This window comes from Neoarius graeffei, chromosome 12, assembly GCF_027579695.1.
Source record: "Neoarius graeffei isolate fNeoGra1 chromosome 12, fNeoGra1.pri, whole genome shotgun sequence".
NCBI lineage: Eukaryota > Metazoa > Chordata > Actinopteri > Siluriformes > Ariidae > Neoarius > Neoarius graeffei.
In genome coordinates, this window is record NC_083580.1 from 16291159 (window position 1) to 16304921 (window position 13763).

Sequence of the window (13763 nt, forward strand, 5' to 3'; positions counted from 1 at the left end):
TTAAACAAATGAGACAAAAATATTATACTTGGTCATTTATTTATTGAGGAAAATGATCCAATATTACATATCTGTGAGTGGCAAAAGTATGTGAACCTCTAGGATTAGCAGTTAATTTGAAGGTGAAATTAGTGTCAGGTGTTTTCAATCAGTGGGATGACAATCAGGTGTGAGTGGGCACCGTGTTTTATTTAAAGAACAGGGATCTATCGAAGTCTGATCTTCACAACACGTTTGTGGAAGTGTATCATGGCACGAACAAAGGAGATTTCTGAGGACCTTAGAAAAAGCGTTGTTGATGCTCATCAGGCTGGAAAAGGTTACAAAACCATCTCGAAAGAGTTTGGACTCCACCGATCCACAGTCAGACAGATTGTGTACAAATGGAGGAAATTCAAGACCATTGTTACCCTCCCCAGGAGTTATCGACCAACAAAGATCACTCCAAGAGCAAGGCGTGTAATAGTCGGTGAGGTCACAAAGGACTCCAGGGTAACTTCTAAGCAACTGAAGGCCTCTCTCACATTGGCTAACGTTAATGTTCATGAGTCCACCATCAGGAGAGCACTGTACAACAATGGTGTGCATGGCAGGGTTACAAAGAGAAAGCCACTGCTCTCCAAAAAAACATTGCTGCTCATCTGCAGTTTGCTAAAGATCACGTGGACAAGCCAGAAGGCTATTGGAAAAATGTTTTGTGGACAGATGAGACCAAAATAGAACTTTTTGGTTTAAATGAGAAGCGTTATGTTTGGAGAAAGGAAAACACTGCATTCCAGCATAAGAACCTTATCCCATCTGTGAAACATGGTGGTGGTAGTATCATGCTTTGGGCCTGTTTTGCTGCATCTGGGCCAAGATGGCTTGCCATCATTGATGGAAGAATAAATTCTGAATTACACCAGTGAATTCTAAAGGAAAATGTCAGGACATCTGTCCATGAACTGAATCTCAAGAGAAGGTGGGTCATACAGCAAGACAACGACCCTAAGCGCACAAGTCGTTCTACCAAAGAATGGTTAAAGAAGAATAAAGTTAATGTTTTGGAATGGCCAAGTCAAAGTCCTGACCTTAATCCAGTCGAAATGTTGTGGAAGGACCTGAAGTGAGCAGTTCATGTGAGGAAACCTACCAACATCCCAGAGTTGAAGCTGTTCTGTACGGAGGAATGGGCTAAAATTCCTCCAAGCCGGTGTGCAGGACTGATCAACAGTTACCGGAAACGTTTAGTTGCAGTTATTGCTGCACAAGGGGGTCACACCAGATACTGAAAGCAAAGGTTCACATACTTTTGCCATTCACAGATATGTAATCTTGGATCATTTTCCTCAATAAATAAATGACCAAGTATAATATTTTTTCTCATTTGTTTAACTGGGTTCTCTTTATCTACTTTTAGGACTTGTATGAAAATCTGATGATGTCTTAGGTCATATTTATTCAGAAATATAGAAAATTCTAAAGGGTTCACAAACTTTCAAGCACCACTGTAGTTTCATCATTTCATCAACATTTTTTTTTTTTTACGACATCCAAAACAAGAAAACTCATTTAATATTAGAAGATTTGATTTTAGGTACATAAAGTTGATATATATACCTTTAACAAAATGATCACTGTGAACACATGGACTCTTGGTTCCTTTTGAACGCAGTGAAAGGTTTGCGAGCCATTTGTCACAGCATCTTTTTGAGAGATTTTTCATTCTTTCACCCTTGTGCACAACTTCTTTTGGTATCCTATAATACCTTTTGTCTTTTTCTCGATTTGATCGGTTTGAACATCCAAATACAGAGCAGCAATCTGGCATCTTTGGAGGCAAAACATAAGAAACTACTGCAAACCGACTGTAAACAAATACGATGCCTGCCCATCAGCTGGAAATCTGAATATGTAATGAAGCGGATCACTATTGGAAGTGACATCTATTGCAAACAAAGTCGTCACGTTTCGATTCGATTCACGATATTGGGTTCATGATTTGATTTTTCTCCGATACTTTTGAAGAATATATTAAATCAAGAAATTTTATTACAACAAAAAAGCAACATTTATTTTTCCTATTCTTTATTAACTTAAATATTCCTTTTGTTAAATAAAAAACAACCTTTTTTCATTTTCTTCATAACCAGCAATAATTATTTCCCCACATTTGTAAAGATTGGCGTAAAATATAATAGCCTATTAACTGAAATATTCCTTTTATTAAAAATGAAAACCGTTAATAACAAATAGGCCTTTTCTTATTAAACTTTTATTAACATTTCTACTACCTCCAGTTTGTCTTCTTTTTTGTTTAGCTTTCGGCAGTCTGTAAAAAGAGAGCTCCGATTTCTTGTTAAATCTGTGCACAGCAGCGTTTTCCCATATTAGATCTGTTTTTTTGTGTCGTTAGAGCTGTGTTACTTCCACCCCATGTGAAGTCATGGTCATTCCTGCTATTGTACGCCCTCTGCTATCTAAACAGCACAATTATGGCCAAGATAAACTAAGATTGCACAGCCTGATAATAATTGTAATTAATTTTTTTATTTAGTCAATTTGAATTCTAATAACTATGTATCGCAATTTATCGTCACATGATATAATCGTTGCGTGCCTACAGTTTTGACATTTAGCAGTTTTGGAGAGATTTTAAAAGAACAGTTTCTGTTTGGGTAAGGTCTCGATGATCTTGAGATGATTTGAAATTATGTTTTCAAATTTTAATGCTAGTACGGTATGATTTAATGTAAACTGGTGTCTGAACAGTGATTGTTTTAGCAATATTTGGAAGAGGTTAACGTACTCTACTGACTATTAAATCAGTTTATTTATACTTTATTTATGCTCAACAGGTTATTTGGATGAATTGAGATATGAAGTAATGGTGCTTTGGTTCGGGTATTATCTTTCCTTGTTTAAAGCTTGAGACATTTAACAAAAAAAGAGAAGCGTGAAATAAAAACAAGCATGGGACGATGCAGACATTTTGGACACTATTGATTGAGACGTGTGTGTGTGTGTGTGTGTGTGTGTGTGTGTGTGTGCATTTCTGTAGATCACTCCGCCCACTCTGGTGCAGACTCAGGTGGAAGGCGGCTCCACCCTCTTCAATCTGAATTATTTTGGAGAGCAGGCGTACCTGACCCAGTCGTCGCAGCTTTACTTGGAGACGTGTATCCCAGCGCTGGGAGACACATTCTGCATTGCTCAATCATATCGCGCTGAGCAGTCTCGTACACGCAGACACCTGGCTGAGTGAGTCAAGCACAAAAACACACACACACACACACACACACACACACAGGCAATTCTTTTAAGTTCGTTTCTTAAGACACGTATTTTTAAGTATGTTACCTCGCTTGTTGACAGTTTCGGCGAACACTTCCGCCTTCTTCAAAACAGTCACCAGATGTCGAGTGGTGACGTGCCTTATCAGCTGATGTTACTCTATGGAGGCGTGAACGTCCCGCCCAATTTGACAGGTAGTCCACGCCTCCTGCTGTCAGGTCGCTGCCCCAGGACTGCGCTCCAGGTATGTGACAGCGCGTACGCTCCCTCATCCCGGTTCATGGTCCTCTGCGCCCGCTTACGTATCTCCACTGCCTCCAAAATCCAACGCTGATATCTATTCTCTTCAGCGCGAATGACTCTGGCCTCTTCCCAATTCATTATATGATTTTGTCGTTTGCAGTGGTCTGAAATGGCTGATTTTAAGTTTCCTTGGTGTGCTTTTTCTTTTTCGGATCTTGTGAGTCTTTTTGTTGTTTCTTTTTCACATTCTAATTGGTGTTCTTTCCTGCGAGTGTGGAAGCATCTACCCGTTTCACCAATATAGACTTTATTGCATGAACGGCAAGGGATTTCATATATGACATTGCATTTATTGTCCAGTTGTATTTTATCTTTGGGGTGAACTAGCAGCTGTCGGAGGTTCTTGTATGGTTTGACCGGGGTGTTGATGTGGTATTTCCTCATGGATCGTTGGATGCGTTCTGTAACTCCTTTTATGTATGGTAATGGTAACATACATAAAAGGAGTTACAGAACGCATCCAACGATCCATGAGGAAATACCACATCAACACCCCGGTCAAACCATACAAGAACCTCCGACAGCTGCTAGTTCACCCCAAAGATAAAATACAACTGGACAATAAATGCAATGTCATATATGAAATCCCTTGCCGTTCATGCAATAAAGTCTATATTGGTGAAACGGGCAGATGCTTCCACACTCGCAGGAAAGAACACCAATTAGAATGTGAAAAAGAAACAACAAAAAGACTCACAAGATCCGAAAAAGAAAAAGCACACCAAGGAAACTTAAAATCAGCCATTTCAGACCACTGCAAACGACAAAATCATATAATGAATTGGGAAGAGGCCAGAGTCATTCGCGCTGAAGAGAATAGATATCAGCGTTGGATTTTGGAGGCAGTGGAGATACGTAAGCGGGCGCAGAGGACCATGAACCGGGATGAGGGAGCGTACGCGCTGTCACATACCTGGAGCGCAGTCCTGGGGCAGCGACCTGACAGCAGGAGGCGTGGACTACCTGTCAAATTGGGCGGGACGTTCACGCCTCCATAGAGTAACATCAGCTGATAAGGCACGTCACCACTCGACATCTGGTGACTGTTTTGAAGAAGGCGGAAGTGTTCGCCGAAACTGTCAACAAGCGAGGTAACCTACTTAAAAATACGTGTCTTAAGAAACGAACTTAAAAGAATAGTTATAATTATCAGACATAATGAATTTTCACTACATACACACACTGGCAGCTGTTCTTTTTTTAAATTATTATATAAAAGTGTCATGAAAGATGTCTGAATATCCAGTTCACACACTTTGCTTTGGAATGTTTCCTTCAATCTGAAACACATGTACAGTAGTGATCAGAAGTTTACATACAGTGACATGAATGTCATCTTGGATGTGAATGTCATGGCAATACTTGGGCTTTCAGTAATTTCTTTGAACTGTTCTTTTTCTGTGTCAGAATGATTGTACAGCATCCATCTTTAATAAAAAAAAAACACTAGCATTTGGTGCACAAGTTTTAATTTTCTTTGGGTTTTCTGAAATCAACACAGGGTCAACATTATATACACAGGGTCAAAATTATACATACAGCACACCTAATATTTGGATAAAATGTCTCTTCACAAGATTCACCTTGACCAAACATTTTTGTTTCCCATGAACAAGCGTCTGGCAGAATTCTGGTTGGATATTTCACGACTCTTCATGGTAGAATTGGTAGAGTTCAATTAATTAATTATTATTATTATTTATTTATTTATTTTTCCTTGGCATGGACTCGACTTATAAGCACGGTCCATATATTTTTAATAGGGTTGAAGTCAGGACTTGTTTTAAGCTTAATGTTAGCCTGCTTTATCCTCCACAACCAGCTCTGATGTGTGTTTGGGTTCATTGTTCTGCTGTAACTCCCAAGTCGTGTTCAAGATTCTGATGGTTTATGCTGAAGAATTCTGAGGTAGTCCTCCTTCTTCATTATTCCATCCACTTTGTGCAATGAACCAGTTCCACTGGCAGCAAAACAGCCCCAGAGCATGATGATCCTACTGCCACCAGCAGCTGGTACAGTGTCCCTCTGTACATGGTGGTCATTGTGGCCAAACAATCAATTTTTGTCTCATCTGACCATACAGCTATCCTCCAGAAGGCTTTTTCTTTGTCCATGTGGTCAGCTTCAAAATTTAGTTAAGCTTGAAGGTGTCTATTTTGGAGCAGGGGGTTATTTCTTGGATAGCAGCCTCTTAGTCCATGGTGATCTAAACTGTAGACAGTGATCCATCAGCTTCCAGTTCATGGCAGGGCTGTGCCATGGTGGTTCCCAGGTTGTTCCTGACCATCCAAACCAATTTCCTTTCAGCTTAGGGTAACAGTTTGGGTTTTCTTGAAGCAAAATGGCTTGGCAAAGTGACTATACCTCACAATAACTTGGATACAATTGTTTGAACTGATCCTGGAATTTGCAGTAGTTTAGAAATGGCTCCAAGAGACATTCCGGAGTTGTGTATATCTGCAGTCCTCTTTCTCAGATCTGCACTGAGTTCCTTGGACTTTTCCATTTTACTGTGTGTTGGTTAATCCAGTGAGTGCTGTAAACAAACCCTTTTTATGAAGGCACAGAGAAGCTACCAGCTGTAGTCAATTATGATCACTAACAGGAAGTTAAGAGACCTCGGCCTTGGCAAGATAAGAGACATTTTGGAAGTTTCAGCACCTCTGAATTAATAATCTAAGTGAGTGTATGTAAATCTTTGACCCTGTATGTATCAGTTTGACCCTGTGTTGATTTCAGAAAACCCACAGAAAATTAAAACTTGTGCACCAAATTCTGGTGTTTTTTTTTTTAATTAAAGATGTATGCTGTACAGGGCGGCACGGTGGTGTAGTGGTTAGCGCTGTCGCCTCACAGCAAGAAGGTCCGGGTTCGAGCCCCATGGCCGGCGAGGGCCTTTCTGTGCGGAGTTTGCATGTTCTCCCCGTGTCCATGTGGGTTTCCTCTGGGTGCTCCGGTTTCCCCCACAGTCCAAAGACATGCAGGTTAGGTTAACTGGTGACTCTAAATTGACCGTAGGTGTGAATGTGAGTGTGAATGGTTGTCTGTGTCTATGTGTCAGCCCTGTGATGACCTGGCGACTTGTCCAGGGTGTACCCCGCCTTTCGCCCGTAGTCAGCTGGGATAGGCTCCAGCTTGCCTGCGACCCTGTAGAAGGATAAAGCGGCTAGAGATAATGAGATGAGATGAGATGTATGCTGTGCAGTCATTCTGACACAGAAAAAGAACAGTTCAAAGAAATTATTGAAAGCCCAAATATTGCCATGACATTCATATCCAAGATGATATTCATGTCACTGTATGTAAACTTCTGACCAAACCGGTACACTCCTAACAACATTAACTATTAGTGACTGATTCCCATTATTATTATTATTATTATTATTATTATTATTATTATCCGTACTGCTCTCAGTCAGTAAGAGCAGACTACAATGGACCGATATTAGTGACACATAATAGAATCTCCTTTCTGTTAAAAAACACAGGTACACTCACATTGAAGCTGAGTGCCCCTTCATGACCTTTGAAGATCTGCTGAACAGATTAGAGGATCTCGTGTGTGATGTGGTGGATCGAGTCCTGAAGTCTCCTGTTGCTCCGCTGCTCTACGACCTAAACCCTGTATGACCTCTAACCTCTCAAGCTCTCCTTACCTCTATAGCACCGGTTGTGATACGATAAAGCCTGTAAAAATGTTTATACTCGATTGAACTTCCTTTATCTTTTCCTTTATCTATGACACATAATTTTGGAAGTGAAAATCTGTGCCTGTGTCCCATTGCAGTTTGATGTCAAAATAATTGGGACAAGATGCACCATGCCATATGCAGATTTAAATAATAAATGGATAAATACTGTAAATAGGGTTCACTCAATGAGGATTAATCATTTCACGAGTAACTATACACTATTATTCCGTCCACATTAACTGGATATGAGCAGTCACGCACTCTGATTGGCTACTCTACTACTAGCCTATCAGCTCATATACCATGAGTAGAGAAAAACAAAATGGTGGAGCATGTTGCTGAACCAACCGAGGATGAAATAAAAACTCTACTCGAAAACAAAACCCAAAAAAATAAAAAGCAACAAAATATGGAATAAAAGTATTTGATGGTAAGAACATATATCTTTTTTTTTTTCAATAATTATTATTATAGCATTTTTCACAAATTGCTTTTGTCATTTCGCCGGTTTGTTTACATTCTAAGCGGAAACGATTTTGTTGGATGTTTTGTACAAAGTTTTTATTTATCGAATTTGCAAAAAATAAAAATGCTTTGTTTCTCAAAATCCAGTGAATGTGGATAGAATAAAACAGTTATTCCACTCAATCTCATCGTACATGACTTATAGCCAACTCAGCGCTACGCGCCTCATCGGCTATCAGCTCATGTACGACTCAAATTCGTGGAATAACTGTTAATCGTACCTTATGTACAGTATATGTATGTACATAAGTAACAAGCTATTTTTGGTGTGTGTGCATGTGTGTGTAGAACTTCAAGCCCCCCAAGAGGCCGTTTAAGAGGATGAACTATTCTGATGCCATTACGTGGCTTAAGGAGCACGAAATTAAAAAAGAGGATGGGACCTACTACGAATTTGGAGAGGTTTGTCTTTAAGTTCAGAGAAATTTAATTTCACAACAGCTTGTATAACAAACTTGAACTGCTCAAGATGCATACATTTAAAGGAAAGCAAAGGACAGTAAAAGATCAGATATGAAAAATAGCAAAGACGTAATGCATGGAGTCAAAGCAACAGGTGTTATTAAAAGTAGAATGACTCCTAAAACGTCAGTGAATGAATGAATGTGATCAGCAAGCAAAGAATGAATAGAAACTGAAGAACAAAACACTTTTTTTTCCCACTGACTAAAACACAAGACAACAAGGAGATTAAAAATATAAATTCGACAATTGTGAGTTTATTTAAACATCTTGAAAGAAAGAAGTCTGGATAATCTTGTTTGATTGTTTGACACGCCTGCTTTCATATGATTTTCGTGTGATGTCAAAACCATGACTGTTAATACCTACTGTTACCTGTAATTCCTAATGTAAATATAATTTAGCATACTTGGTCTTTTTGTTTTTCCGCCCTCTCTGATTCTGTTGTAGGATATCCCCGAAGCCCCTGAGAGGCTGATGACAGACACCATTAACGAGACCATCCTGTTGTGTCGTTTCCCAGCTGAGATTAAATCATTTTACATGCAGCGCTGTGCTGAGGATCGACGCCTCACTGAATCGGTCAGCAAAAAGAGAATAAACCAAATTATTTAATCAGTTATCAAGTGCTAATAAGTTTATCTTAAGTTATATTTCTCATACAAGTCACACTTCAGTATAGGGAGTCACATATTTAAATAATATTGGCTGGCTGTGAGTTTGTACCTTATGTACAGTATATGTATGTACATAAGTAACAAGCTATTTTACAATTTTCACAATCAGATATATTCCATTCAGCCAGCATGATATTGAACGAGTTGAAGATGAGTTCAGTATCATGCTAGCTGAATGGAATATATCTGATATACCACGAAAAAAGCCAGCCAATATTATTATTATTATTATTATTATACATACACATTCGATGGAACGATTATAGATTTTACAAAAAGTTAAGAACGGGGTGGGTAACTTACCAATATTGAATGCTGAATCTGATTGAATGAAATCTGTCAATCCAGTGGTCCAAGTACAAAAAGCCTGAACAACAGGCCTATTGTTTTGGGATAAAGGGTTGGCAGTGAGAGGGGTATTCATTTGAGAAAAGTAAAAAATTCCATTCAATGAGAAGAGTGAAAACCCCTGCCACTGCTAACTCTTAATCTCATCAGGTCAAGTCACAATGGGTAAGGTCATGTTTTTTTTCACACATTCAAACATCGTTCTAAAACTGCATTTTACAACATCTTCATTTATCTGGTATTTGGCTTTATTTTGGTATTTGACACTATTCAGTCTCATCTCATCTCATTATCTCTAGCCGCTTTATCCTGTTCTACAGGGTTGCAGGCAAGCTGGAGCCTATCCCAGCTGACTACGGGTGAAAAGTGTGTCGTGAAATTAACTCTTGTACTATTTTACCCAGTTCAGAGCCACAACCAACTCTGTTACACAGTTAGTCTGTAATTTTGCTCCTACTCCAACTCTACATTTTACTCTTGAAACTCAACATAGAGCAAAATTAACTATTTTGAGGAAAATCCTTTTAACTCTAGAAAAATTGCCCAGTCATTTTTCCTGTGTATGCACTACAACGCACACACATCAGCCGATCTTCTCATAAGAAATAGAAGAAATGTTTACATTTACTCTAGCTGATCTTTGGCTGGATCGAGTCGAAGTTTAATTAATTAATTAATTAATTAATTAATTAATTCTCATCTCATTATCTCTCGCCGCTTTATCCTGTTCTACAGGGTCGCAGGCAAGCTGGAGCCTGTCCCAGCTGACTACGGGCGAAAGGCGGGGTACACCCTGGACAAGTCGCCAGGTCATCACAGGGCTAATTAATTAATTAATTAATTAATTAATTAATTAATTAATAAAAAGGCAACGCTCATCATCAGTGTCGCAGTTCTCAACATTGAATTGAATTGCTGTGCTGAATCATCCGAAGTGCATAAAATCCGCATGCCATCTCGTAACAAGTTTTACCTCCAAATAGCCTACACTCTGTCTGACAGATTTTATCCTGTTTACGGTGGGCGTTCCCACTGTGAAAGAGAAACCAATTGAAACCCAAAGAGTGAAAATGATTATCCTGCCGTTACCATGCGAATAGTCTTTTATGAATGCATAAGTGGGCGCTCCGACTCCGGTGTGACTGAGTAAGGTGACAAGTTTTATCTAATTTAGGTAATTTAAAAAACTATATTATTATTTGGCAGTGGGCACATAGGAAAGTATAAAGTTTCTGTCAATATCTTTATCATGCTTGTATGATGAAAAACTCATGAATATATTTATTTAAACACATGACCTACTCATTCTAAACCTGCTGAGCTTCACCAGCAAAGCTCTCGACTCCAGAGGGTTAAGGAGAAGCAGGCAACACCTGCAGTATAATATACAAATACATTTGGAATATTTTGCTAACGGAAAAGTTGCTGCTTTGTGTGTGTGTACGCAGGTTGATGTGTTGATGCCCAACGTTGGGGAGATCGTCGGAGGGTCGATGCGTATCTGGGATGCTGATGAGCTGCTGGAGGGCTACAAGAGAGAAGGCATCGACCCCACTCCCTACTATTGGTACACTGACCAGGTGTGTGTCCAGCATATGCACAAAAGTATTCTGAACCAGTGTGTTTGTTACATACTTTAATCTGATATCCCTCTAACTTGAGTATAGTGTGGTTCAAAATGTTGATTAATTAAGCACCAGCTGTAATTCAGATCGCATGCTAATATCAATGCACTCATTCTTATGTTACCGTTTCTATAGTAACAGCTTACACAGGAACTTGCCTAGCGATCACGGATGTGCTGATGCGGTCTGTAAAGAGACGTCATTTAAAATATGTGGGCAGAGTAATTACTCCAGTGTCAGTCCCAGCAAGTAAAGCTGTTCAGAACAGATGACTGCGATTTCTTGGTAACATGGCATGCTGTGTTTATTTTTGTCTCGTTAACGGGGGGGCTAGTGAAGGAATGACAGTTTTATAGCTGCTATAATGGAAGTGATATCAAGAACTGACTTTTTGCAGACGTTGCATAATATTAACAGTAACTATAAATGGATAAAAAGTAAAATATGTTGTGCGTTAATTAATAAAGTAATTGCTGGCAAACTGCAATGTTATTTGAGGAATAAAACACCTCACAATAACTTGGATACAATTGTTTGAACTGATCTTGGAATTTGCAGTTGTTTAGAAATGGCTCCAAGAGACATTCTCGAGTTGTGTATATCTATGATCCTCATTCTCAGATCTGCACTGAGCTCCTTGGTCTTTCCCATTTTACTGTGTGTTGGTCAATCCAATGAGTGCTGTAAACAAACCCTTTTTTATGAAGGCACAGAGAAGCTACCAGCTGTAGACAATCATGATCACTAACAGGAAGAGACCTCGGTCTTGGCAAGATAAGAGACATTTTGGAAGTTTCAGCACCTCTGAATTAATAATCTAAGTGAGCGTATGTAAACTTCTGACCACAGCTGTATCTTTAAAACAGTAATAAGCATAACATGCATTAAAATGACCAACTTACTACAATCATGCTGTAACATACTTTAGCTGCTTTATTGTAACATTTCGTAAAACTTGCTTTATTGTGTGTTTTTGGTATGCTTTACCATGACACTAATATATTTTAACATGACTACTGTAAGATGTATCTAAACATGCTTTTTTTTGTGTGTGTGTGTGTTTCAGAGGAAGTATGGCACATGTCCTCATGGTGGATACGGGCTTGGCCTTGAGCGTTTCCTTACCTGGCTGCTCAATCGTCACCACATTCGAGACGTGTGCCTCTACCCACGCTTCATCCAGCGCTGCAAGCCATGAACGTCCTCTGAAAACATGCTCACAAACCTCTGTCTGTTTCCTCTGTCTGTTCAGCAGATCGCAAGAAAACTAGCCTAAATGCCTTCTCACATACGTTTTGAAGGCACACAACATTTACACATCCATATTTAAAGATTTAATCACGTTGTAATATGTGGTAGTCTCATTATTGCCTAATCATTCTGTTCAGGGTATTTTCTGTGGGGTAATAAATGTCCGAGATGCTTCATGTATCTGAATGTTATTTGTATTTTCTTTTTCCTGGTGCTGACCTTGGATCAGATTGATTCTGTCTTCTGGGTCAGAAAAATAAAGCAAGCATAAAAATAATAGATAAAAGTAATCATGCTGTTTAACTGAATAGATTAATTTGTCGGAAATTTAAATAAGGCCGAGATGATGTCATATTTATGTTTGGGACAAAATGCTTCCCAGAACACAGACATCAGATTTTACGCAAAAATGGGATCTACTGATATGTATTATGTTTCATGTCAAGAAAATAAACTACTGTATACCAATTATAAAAGCATCCATGGTTTGCAGGGTTAATCTAATTATTTACATGCAACTCTTTTTCCTGCCTAAATTTATTTTATCTGAACAAATGAAATACTTGTAGAAGGAGGGTAACGGAGTACATGTACAACAGTATACTACAGAATAGATCCATGTCTATTACAGTATTTATTCCACTACAAAAAAGTTATAGCACCGTCCCCTCCCAAACCCATTAGTGTACAAAATAATGTCTTTGTTCTGTCCACATTCACCAGATATAAGCAATCACGTGCTCTGATTGGCTACTCTACTACTAGGATATCAGCTCATATCTTTGACTTGCAAGTGATGTCAAAGCAAAATAGAAACCCTGATGTCAGCCATGTTGGTGGATATACAAATGCGGGGTCAAGCGACATTCCATACAAAATATAGTCACGCTTACGCAACTCTCTTTGCTTTTCTGCTGCTGTAAGCATTCTTTTAGCTATGCCATATCTTCGTGCTGTATATGGTTGTGGTCACAACAGTAGTCGTGACCGTGGCACGTTCCGATTTTTTAGAATTCCGTCCGTGATTCGGAAAGAGGGCGAGGAAACTCGGACGCTTAGTATGGAGAGGAGACGAGTACGTCTGAACAACATCGGCAGGGCTGATCTAACAGGCTAAAACCAAAACAGCTTGTGTTTGCAGTAATCATTTTATCTCAGGTGAGATTCAAAAGCTCTCTCAAAAATATCTCATCTCATTATCTCTAGCTACTTTATCCTGTTCTACAGGGTCGCAGGCAAGCTGGAGCCTATAATTTTGATATAAAACGAGCACTCTCTTCTTGTGGTTCACTCGGTTGTTGTTATCATTTTAACATGTCGGAGCGCCAGTAAAATTATACGATAGAAACAATCCAGACTGGGCACCCACTCAGAAAATGGGCTATGTTTCATCCAAGGTCGGACATGATTCTTCGGCAGCCAAACCAGATAGAACGTGATATCTGGGTACTCGATGTCGGTAGAAGTGTTTTATCTTCAGAAAAGTCTGACTTTTTTAAATAATATGGGTCAAACCCACACATATCTATCTTCTCTTTGTATCAAATCTTAGCTCAACCGTTCAAAGCATGGTAATACTGAGAAAATTCAGTGTTGTTTACAGACAC

The 13763-nt window shown here is 39.1% G+C and overlaps 1 protein-coding gene across 1 annotated transcript in view; it reads left to right on the plus strand.

Annotated features, from left to right (window-relative positions):
• Window positions 1-12635, plus strand: part of nars1 (asparaginyl-tRNA synthetase 1) — a 35533-nt gene extending 22898 nt beyond the window's left edge. The window contains exons 10-15 of the mRNA XM_060935588.1: window positions 3041-3240; window positions 7065-7200; window positions 8082-8195; window positions 8706-8837; window positions 10729-10860; window positions 11972-12635. Of these exons, the coding sequence (XP_060791571.1) occupies window positions 3041-3240; window positions 7065-7200; window positions 8082-8195; window positions 8706-8837; window positions 10729-10860; window positions 11972-12103 (846 nt within the window). The 3' untranslated portion in view covers window positions 12104-12635. The remainder of the gene's footprint in view (window positions 1-3040; window positions 3241-7064; window positions 7201-8081; window positions 8196-8705; window positions 8838-10728; window positions 10861-11971) is intronic.
• Window positions 12636-13763: the final 1128 nt, after the last annotated feature.